The sequence below is a fragment of the Paramisgurnus dabryanus genome, chromosome 19 (genome assembly GCF_030506205.2).
Source record: "Paramisgurnus dabryanus chromosome 19, PD_genome_1.1, whole genome shotgun sequence".
NCBI classification, from domain to species: Eukaryota; Metazoa; Chordata; class Actinopteri; order Cypriniformes; family Cobitidae; genus Paramisgurnus; species Paramisgurnus dabryanus.
The window spans coordinates 15492162-15502455 of NC_133355.1; the positions used below are offsets into that span (position 1 = coordinate 15492162).

The window sequence follows — 10294 nt, forward strand, 5'->3', positions numbered from 1 at the left end:
TGGCGCTGCGCAGATCAATCCGCGTATGACATCAATATAACGCGAGAGCGATCAAAAATTGCACTCTCACGGTACGTCGAAGTCATACGCCGATAAGTCTGCGCAGCGCCGCACGAAACTCAAACACGCCCAGTGTTTCGTTTATGTCATGTGATCGTTGGACAAGAAAGTTACCACAGGAAGTGCACAGTGGTATTTTATTATATCTTTCATATATGTATAAATACAGTTTAGCTATATATAATCAAGGTTTATCGCTATATAACTGTAAAAGTAAAATAAGTATTCGACGTTAGCGCACAGTTCCTGCCTGCACTGAATGCTACGTAGCTTTTGACACGAAACATATCACGTCACCGCAGCTAAATTATTGTTAATCTGTTTTTTTATCATCATATGAAACTGCATTTGACTTTTAAATGGGTGGCTCATGAAATACCGCGGGTGACTCACTTCACTTATTCACTTCCGTAAATGAAATAAATTCTGTATTTACGTGAAGTGCATTCTTGTTTCGCAGCAAATATGGGTATGTCAACGGAGTCACGGCTTATCTTTGTTTCTGGATGTCTTCTGTTGCTGTTTGGGTCCTCATGGGCATCGAACGACACCACCCCTTTGGTTATATGGCATGGCATGGGTGAGACACTTTTAAATGAAGTCTAGGCATGACTAATCTACAGTCTGCAAGTGAATAACAACCTGAATAATTTCACAATCTAACCATAAAATGTTTACCACATCAGTAGAAACAAATGAATCAAGTATTGAGTGTACAATCATTTAATTGTCACTGTGTATGTTTGTGCAGGGGACAGTTGCTGCAATCCACTCAGCATGGGTGCAATAAAGAAGATGGTGGAGAAAGAAGTGCCAGGGATTTATGTGCTGTCCCTAATGATCGGCAGCTCTGTCTTACAGGTAAAAACACTTACAAAATGGCCATTTTATGTTGATGTCTTTTCAAATAAAACCGTCTTATTTTGGTTGCTTTCTTTACAGGACACTGAAAATGGCTTCTTCATGGATGTTAATGCGCAGGTGTCATTTGTATGTGATCAGTTAGCCCAAGACCCAAAACTGAAGGAAGGCTATAACGCAATGGGCTTTTCCCAGGGGTCACAGTTTTTGTGAGTAATAATTTAGTGTACATCATATCCTATCATTGTACCTTTCTGTTTTGTAACGGGTTAATATTTCATAAGGCGAGCTGTTGCACAGCGCTGCCCATATCCACCAATGAAGAACCTCATCTCTGTCGGTGGGCAGCATCAAGGTAATATGAGTCTCTCTATTTAGTGTATAATTTGTTTTTCACAGAACTAAGATTACTTAAGTTTATTAAGTTGTTATAATGGGGTTGTAACATTTGTCACAACCTTTTACTGCATATAATACTCATTGTCATGGCCAACCAAACATGGTTTTGTTTGTTTGACATCTTTACTGTATTTTAACTCTTGTTTGCTGTTCCTCTTTTTTGCTTTCACAGGGGTATATGGTCTTCCACGATGCCCTGGTGAGAGTTCTCATATCTGTGACTGGATTCGCAAGGAACTCAACTCGGGCGCATACACAGATTTAGTTCAGAAACAGTGCGTGCCTGGACATTCTTAACAATCTACTTCATAAGTTAAGTTGAAGTGGTGCAAGGCAAGCTACCAGTCAATAACATTAAATGTATCATTTCATTTTAGCTTGGTGCAGGCACAATACTGGCATGATCCCCTTAATGATGACTTGTATAAAAAATACAGCCTATTCCTTGCCGACATTAACCAGGAGCGGGTAAGTAAATGGAGATCTTATTGGAAAAGCATTATTATTATTTTTTTGCTAAATTAATATGAATTCTTTCAGGTGGTGAATGAGACCTACAAGAAGAATCTGATGTCTCTAAATAAGTTTGTCATGGTTAAGTTCCTGCAGGACACTATGGTAGATCCTGTGGATTCTGAGGTATAATGTGTTATATCAGTAGTGTTTATTACATTTTTTCTTTATAACTTATAATAAAATTGCACATTTGCTAACAAAATTTCTTTGTTAGTGGTTTGGCTTCTATAAACTTGGTCAAGCTCAAGAGATGGAAACACTACAGGAAAGTCCCATATATAAAGAGGTAAAGTTATTCTTGTTACAATGATGCAACCAGGAAATCTGCACAAAGTTTAGCAGGTTTTCTTGCCATGTCCTTTATAATCATAAAGTCTCTTCACCTTCCCTGTTCTTTTATTGGATATTCTGGCTAATATGACTATGCCTTCATAGTCCACTCATTTTCATCAAAGTACTTTTAAGGAAGTTGCATCACTCCCCCACCATATTTGCAACATCTCCAGATCTTGTTAGAACAAGACAAACAAGACCTGTTGATTCTGTGTATGCACAAAGTCCCTCTCTGAGAGGATTCCGATTGGCTCTTTTAACTGGGAGGCGGGATTAGATCGGCCATTCTGACTGTTGCGATCTCCCCCATTCATATCAATACCAGTGACGCATCTTTTTAATATGAAATATTTTTGTTTTCATTTAAACTTTTGTTAACGCTTTACAATAAGGTTGTATTTGGTAAAGGGACAGTTCACGCAAAAATGAAAAATATGTCATTATTTATTTACTCCCCCTTAAGTTTTTTTTGAATCTGCATACATTTCTTTGTTCTGCTGAGCACAAATGAAGATATAAAAAAATGTAGCCAAGCAGATCTGGAGCACCATTGACTTCCATAGTAGGAAAAAATAATACTATGAAAGTCAGTAGCCTCTTTTACACAGTAATTCCGGTAAATTACCATGAATTTACCAGAATGAACTTACCAGTAATAAACGAAAATGTACTGTTCACACACACACACTTTGGTGAAGAAATGTGGATGTTAACTTCAGGTGTGCTCAACTTTTAAACAGCGTGTGTGTGGAAACGTCCGTAAACAGTGCGGGGGTAAACGTCATATATATCAAAATGTTATGATTGGCCCGAAGCTGTCAGCACGACGTCGTCCGTTCCAAATGCCGGTAACCTATATTTTTTGTTCACACATAGCGCTTACTGGTAAATTACTGGTAATCTTACAAACTCTCTTACTGGTAAATTGACAGCACGAAAGGTTTTGTTCACACATGACCTGTTAGCGGCAATTTACCAGTAAATTACCAGTAAAGCCTATGTGTGAAAGGGACTATTGGTCCCCTGGATCTGTTTAGTTATAAACAAAAAAAAGTTTGGAACAACTTGAGGGTGAGTAAGGGGTTGTCTACAGCAAAACTTTTACGCCCGCGGCCGGCGCATGTTTTCAATTGTTTCCAATGGAAGCTCGGCGTTTTTCAAATAAGCCAGCAGCTAGCGGGTTTTTTCCGTGCTGAAAACCGGCGCTCTGCAGTTTTTCCGCGCTCGGCGCTGAGAGTCTAGAGTTGAAAGAGATTCAACTTTGGGAGAAAAGCTCCGCTCGTCAATGTCAGTTCTCACACGGCCGCCCAATCACAGTGGAGGAGGGGCAGGACATTACCACAGCAACCAACCGGCTCGCAGCTGAAGTATCACAGCTACCGAAGCGCTCAGCTGAAGAAAGCTGGCACTCAGCTGAAAAACAGCTGGCATTCGGCGTCCTCAAGGCGTTTTCAGCCGCGTTTAAAAGTTTTGGTGTGTCCAGCCCCTAAGGGGTTGTGTACCGCAAAACTTTTACGCCCGCGGCCGGCGCATGTTTTCAATTGTTTCTAATGGAAGCTCTGCGTTTTTCAAATAAGCCAGCAGCTAGCAGTTTTCTTCCGCGCTGAAAACCGGCGCCCAGTGGTTTTTCCGCGCTCAGCACTAAGGGGTTGTGTACACCAAAACTTTTACACCCGCGGCCGGCGCATGTTTTCAATTGTTTCCAATGGAAGCTCGGCGGTTTTCAAATAAGCCAGCAGCTAGCGGTTTTTTCCGCGCTGAAAACCGGCGCTCGGCGGTTTTCACGCGCTCGGTGCTGAGAGTTTAGAGTTGAAAGATATTCTACTCTGGGAGAAAAGCTCCGCTCGTCAATGTCAGTTCTCACACGGCCGCCCAATCACAGTGGAGGAGGGGCAGGACATTACCACAGCAACCAACCGGCTCGCAGCTGAAGTATCACAGCTACCGAAGCGCTCAGCTGAAGAAAGCTGGCACTCAGCTGAAAAACAGCTGGCATTCGGCGTCCTCAAGGCGTTTTCAGCCGCGTTTAAAAGTTTTGGTGTGTCCAGCCCCTAAGGGGTTGTGTACCGCAAAACTTTTACGCCCGCGGCCGGCGCATGTTTTCAATTGTTTCTAATGGAAGCTCTGCGTTTTTCAAATAAGCCAGCAGCTAGCAGTTTTCTTCCGCGCTGAAAACCGGCGCCCAGTGGTTTTTCCGCGCTCAGCACTAAGGGGTTGTGTACACCAAAACTTTTACACCCGCGGCCGGCGCATGTTTTCAATTGTTTCCAATGGAAGCTCGGCGGTTTTCAAATAAGCCAGCAGCTAGCGGTTTTTTCCGCGCTGAAAACCGGCGCTCGGCGGTTTTCACGCGCTCGGTGCTGAGAGTTTAGAGTTGAAAGATATTCTACTCTGGGAGAAAAGCTCCGCTCGTCAATGTCAGTTCTCACACGGCCGCCCAATCACAGTGGAGGAGGGGCGGGACATTACCACAGCAACCAACCGGCTCGCAGGTGAAGTATCACAGCTATCAAAGCGCTCAGCTGAAGAAAGCTGGCACTCAGCTGAAAAACAGCTGGCATTCGGCGTCCTCAAGGCGTTTTCAGCCGCGTTTAAAAGTTTTGGTGTGTCCAGCCCCTGAGAGTTGAAAAATTTTCAACTTTGGATGAAAAGCTCCGCTCGTCAATGTCAGTTCTCACACGGCCGTCCAATCACAGTGGAGGTGGGACGGGACAAGTATTACAGCAACCAACCGTCTCACAGCTGACGTATCAGAGCTACCAAAGCGCTTAGCTGAAGAAAGCTGGCACTCAGCTGAAAAACAGCTGGCATTCGGCGTTGTCCAGGTGTTTTCAGCCGTGTTTACCAAAACTTTTAAACGCGGCTGAAAACGCCTTGAGGACGCCGAATGCCAGCTGTTTTTCAGCCGAGTGCCAGCTTTCTTCAGCTGAGCACTTTGGTAGCTGTGATACTTCAGCTGTGAGCCGGTTGGTTGCTGTGGTAATGTCCCGCCCCTGCTCCACTGTGATTGGGCGGCCGTGTGAGAACTGACATTGACGAGCGGAGCTTTTTTCCCAAAGTTGAATCTCTTTCAACTCTAGACTCTCAGCGCCGAGCACGTGAAAACCGCCAGGCGCCGGTTTTCAGCGCGGAAAAAACCCGCTAGCTGCTGGCTTATTTGAAAAACGGCGAGCTTCCATTGGAAACAATTGAAAACATGCGCCGGCCGCGGGCGTAAAAGTTTTGGTGTACACAACCCCTTAGTGATGACAGAGTTTTCAACTATCCCTTTAACAATTATTTATGCATTTACTAACAAAAACTAACAATGAACAATACATCCACAGCATTTAGCAGTCTTAGTTTAAGTTATTTCAGCATTTATAAATAATTTTTAAATCAAAACTTGCAACTGTCAAAATTTACATTTACAAACATTAACAATTTGCATTAACTGTCTTTAAAAAAGGATTAATAAATGCTAAAAAACTATTGTTATTTTGGGATAAATTCATGTAAGCCAATAATGTTAACTAATACAACCTTATTATAAAGTTAGGGTTACTTCTTCACACATGTCCTATATAATCAACTTACTAAATAAAAAGTACTGCTTATTTGTTTGACTAGTTCTTTAAATAGGGGTCTATATACTGTAAGGCTTGATGATTTACATTTCTAACTTTTGTCAGGATCGTCTGGGATTAGCAGTGATGGATAAAGCAGGAAAACTTGTGTTCCTTTCCACTAATGGAGATCACTTGCAGTTCACAAACGAATGGTTTAACCAAAATTTACTTCCTTATCTACGCTAAGCGGAGTGACACGGTGTCCAATGAGAGCTTACGTTTACACGCATCTGCTGATGTGGCATGTTCCTAACTACTGTTTCTGAGTTTTATATGTTTGTCTCATATTCAAATGAAGCCAGTCGTCCTGCTTGTTTTATTGCACTGATCTAATTTTACAAAATGTATTCCGAACAAATTCCGCATTTACTTAAATGAAAAATATACTTGTTGTAATTTAGTTTTTTATTTTACATTCGCTGATCAATAAAATTTGATTATTTTGAACCGTATGATCTTTATTTTATTTATTCACAAACGAAAGCTTATTAAATGCTTTCAAACACAATTTCATCACCGTGGACTGAAAAACTAAGGATTATTACATTGCATGTAATGTGAATGATGTAAAACATTAAAGATGGGGATGGATAATGATTTTTAAACTGTATTTCTTTAACTCATGCTATGGTGTATGCTATCCACATCAAGTTGAACACAAATTAATGATATAGCTAACAGTGGATTTAGCATTTACTAATATAACCTTATTGTAAAGTGTTACCTATAAGACACATCAAAGACTCAAGAACAGATGTTATTTATTGCAACAACTTTATTGTTTGTTCTCCTGTACTCATGAAAATTTAACTTGGCCAAATAGGAGAAAAAGACAAATGATACAAAACAAATTCCATACTCATGATCTTAAAATTATGAAAGGAAATGATTAAGAGGTTTAAATCAGAAGATAAACTAGTTAAAGCATGTGGTGAGATCAAGAGGTGGACACAAGTCGTATAAAGCCAATATCTGTACAAGTTATTACAGCAGATAGTCTAATATCAGTATCAGACGAGACAACCCATAATCCAACATTGACAGTACCACAAGCATCAAAACATTATGCTTTACCTGTATCTTTCCAGTTTGTGCCAACACAAAACATTAATAAGCTTTCTACACCCTTCCATTATGAACTATGGAATGTTTAATTATTCATACTACAAGGAATGAGCCATGTGTTCTGGAATACAAAACGAAATGAAGGAATATTTCTAAAGTCACTAGTTTTCTACAACATACAGTTTTAACGTCATGATTGAAATGATCTGTGATCCTGCACGTAACTCGTTTTCATCGCCAATTAGCTCTCCAAGATTTGACACAAATCTTTAGTATAGTTACTCCTAGAAAAATGAATAAAGTTACAGTAAATGTCTGAGTAAGTGGTCATCTGTGTGCTTCAGGTCTAAATTGCATATGTCAAACAGAAACTGCTGTGACTGCCCCCGACCATGCCCTTGACCGTAAAAATCAAAATCAAATGGAAAAATAAGATAGGAAATACAACAACAAGATAAAACAACCTGCTTCTTTATTTTGGCTATTCGTGTTGTTTTTTAGCATAGCTATATGTTAAAAAAACAAAAACACCTTAATTGTTGGCAATTGATTTCAAGTGCTATGTTTAATCAATTGGAATGAACAGAATAAAGTCCTGCCACTGGCTGAGCAAGTGCTTCTGGTAAGCAAGCAGTCGTTTCAGTAGCTGATGGGAGATTTCCGCTGCGATTGGCTAAAAGGAGTGTGACCCGGTTGGCATTCCATTCAACTTTGTAGTTTAAGCTCTTGTTCAGTCAGGTAGGACACTGCAATGGGGGTGGTCTCGTGCAGGCTGATGGTTTATCCGGCAATCTCGGTTGCCGTGGTGACCAGCTTGCTACCATCCCATACAGTTTTGAATTGTTCAGGAACTGGGATCTCAGTCTGGAAAGAAAACATAAAAGCAATGTGCCATCTAATACTCATCGTGCTTGTGACAAATCTTTATAATAATGCATAAATTCCTGCGCTTACATATTCTCCATCTTTGTTGGGCACCAGCACGTTCATCTCGGAGCTCTTAGCACTGATGATTTCGCACGACAGCGAGTCTTTACTCAGGTAAACGTGGCAGCCATCAGTCTTGTTGATGGAAATGGTTGGCACCTTACCCATTACCTGGACAGACAACAGAAATTCAGCAAATAAGGTGGTGCAAAACAGATATTTTTACATTTTGTTGAGAAATGTAAAGTGTAGAGATACATACCTGGACCTTTACATCTTTACAGTTGATCACCTCAACAATACCCACGACATCGTCAAAGACGAGACCCAGTTTCTTACAGTTATCTGCAACAAAGCCATTGAAAATTATGAAACAGTCTTAATACCTATACAGGTCCCAAAAAGCATTTAGAGATTATGATGTTTCAAATTAAAATTAATTGTTTGCATTAGCATTCCGCATGACTATTCTTTCTGTTAAACAACATATTTGAGATTGACGCGTCTTCTCCCATTTAATAGAAATAAATGATATAAAAAGTGACAAATATATATTTCGTTATGTTAAGAGAGGCTTTTTCAACATTCGAAAATGTTTTTACAAACTCATAGAACACATAGAAACAAACACAACACAATTGTGTGATACGATCAACCAAAAAGCCTCAGACAGTGTTTCCCAAACTGCGGTTTGAGAACCCCCTGGTGGTTCACAGGGGAATTGCAGGGGGTTTAAGAGTTGATGAAAAACTAATCAATTATAATGAAATCATAAAATGTAAATAATTAATTAAAAAAAATCAAAAAATCTGAATAAAACACTAACTATATATATATATATATATATATATATATATATATATATATATTTTATCTGAATGTCATGTGACAATTAAACTACAATATTATATATATATATATATAGATAGTGATATGTTGTTTATGTACCAATAAAAGAAAATTGATCAGATGAAGGTTCAATAACAGATAATAATAACCATGTAAAATACTACTGATAAAAATGTTAAAACAGCTTCAAAAACTTTTTTTCATTTAAACATTACTGAAATATTTGCTTACGGTTTTTAGGGGGAACTTCAAGTAAATAATTTATTGGGTTCAGCTGACAAAAAAAGTACCCGCAGTCTATGAAGTGATGTTTGTTTGTATGAACGAAATAAATAAATACATATGTAATGTGTATGTCTATCTATTTAGGTATATTACACATTACACAAAGGGTAAGTGAACTGATGGTTGATGTGTACATACCTAGAGTAATGGAGTTGATCTTTCCCTTTACTTGTAAAGTGCTGTTGTTGCACTTATAGGCATAAACCACTTGTTTCAGCTCTGTGTCACTGATCACAAGGCCATGGGCACCTTCATGGTTTTCCTGGGTGGAATAAAGGCAACACAAGAGATTAAGCTGGTCTAAAGCCACTGGGTTTTCATTTACACAAAGATTTATAAAGCAGAGTTCCCACACCTTGGTCAACTTCAAATTCAAGGACCTTTCAAGGACTTTCCAGGTCCAATACCCTCAAATTCAAGGACTAAATGTGGGGACACATTTCCTGAGAGCAAGGTTACATCATGTTACCTTTTAAGATACATTGTTACAGTTCCCTTTCGAGGGAACTTGCGTTGCGTCACTGCTTAATGACAAAGACAGGGTGATACAGGAACCAGGAAGTTAATCGCTATCTGAAATATTGCCAAAGATGGCGTTACAGGGACGCAGGACGTATGGCAAGGGAGACGCAGCGTCTCGTTCCCTTTTTAGGGAACAACAGTTACATACGTAACCAGAGACATTTTCATGTGTCAAACACAACTATGCAAAAAAGCATTTTGGTATGAATCAACCTTCGCATACAGAAGATATAAGCATTTAAAGCGAACAGTTTAGCATGTGTGCTTAAAAATTCTAGATTTTTTATGATATTATCCGACACTACACAAGGAATAATATGGATTTTTTTTCCAGAAAACTTCTTGCATAAAATAGATTCAAGCACTTTCAATGACCCGTATCTTTGTATGTATATTTTCAAAAACTTCCCAGGGCCTTGAATTTTTTCACCCAGATTCACAAACTTTTAAGGATTTCAAGGACCCGTGGGAACCCTGATAAAGTGTCTTTTTTTAATGTCACAGACAAACATTTACAAAAATGTGTGAACTACAGTTCTTAAAAATAATGCTTTCAAAAAAAAAAATTCTGCTGCATACACAGATTTAAACTGGCATACAGACTCACTTACCACTTTCCACTTCTTGCCATCCAGCTCCAGGACAGGGGGCAAGGTGCGGGCTGGACTGGCCTTTACTGAGGGGTTAGCAACGAAGGGTTTGGGTCCAGATGCCACGGGACCTGCTTGGGCCTTGAGTGCAGGATTCTTATGAGTCTTTTCTTTATCAGACACATGCTTCAGGCCTAAAAGGGGGGGGGGGGGGGGATAAAGACATACCCAAAATGTATAACTGGACATGCGAGAAGTTATCTTCATAATCAATTTATT

General features: G+C 39.6%; 2 protein-coding genes across 2 annotated transcripts in view; one reads left to right on the plus strand and one right to left on the minus strand.

Annotated features, from left to right (window-relative positions):
* The first annotated feature begins 109 nt into the window (after positions 1 to 109).
* On the plus strand, positions 110 to 6224 carry ppt1 (palmitoyl-protein thioesterase 1 (ceroid-lipofuscinosis, neuronal 1, infantile)). Its single transcript, XM_065291025.1, has 10 exons — positions 110 to 192; positions 521 to 640; positions 812 to 921; positions 1003 to 1130; positions 1206 to 1276; positions 1493 to 1595; positions 1698 to 1788; positions 1861 to 1959; positions 2051 to 2122; positions 5841 to 6224. Exons 1-10 carry the CDS (start codon positions 144 to 146, stop codon positions 5961 to 5963), a joined length of 966 nt encoding a protein of 321 aa, XP_065147097.1. The 5' UTR covers positions 110 to 143; the 3' UTR covers positions 5964 to 6224.
* Positions 6225 to 6534: 310 nt separating this feature from the next.
* The window catches only part of cap1 (CAP, adenylate cyclase-associated protein 1 (yeast)), an 8989-nt gene continuing 5229 nt past the window's right edge, over positions 6535 to 10294 (minus strand). The window contains exons 9-13 of the mRNA XM_065291024.1: positions 10037 to 10209; positions 9042 to 9165; positions 8032 to 8114; positions 7797 to 7940; positions 6535 to 7706 (exon numbers count right to left, since the gene is read on the minus strand). Coding sequence (XP_065147096.1) covers positions 7623 to 7706; positions 7797 to 7940; positions 8032 to 8114; positions 9042 to 9165; positions 10037 to 10209 — 608 coding nt within the window. The 3' untranslated portion in view covers positions 6535 to 7622. The remainder of the gene's footprint in view (positions 7707 to 7796; positions 7941 to 8031; positions 8115 to 9041; positions 9166 to 10036; positions 10210 to 10294) is intronic.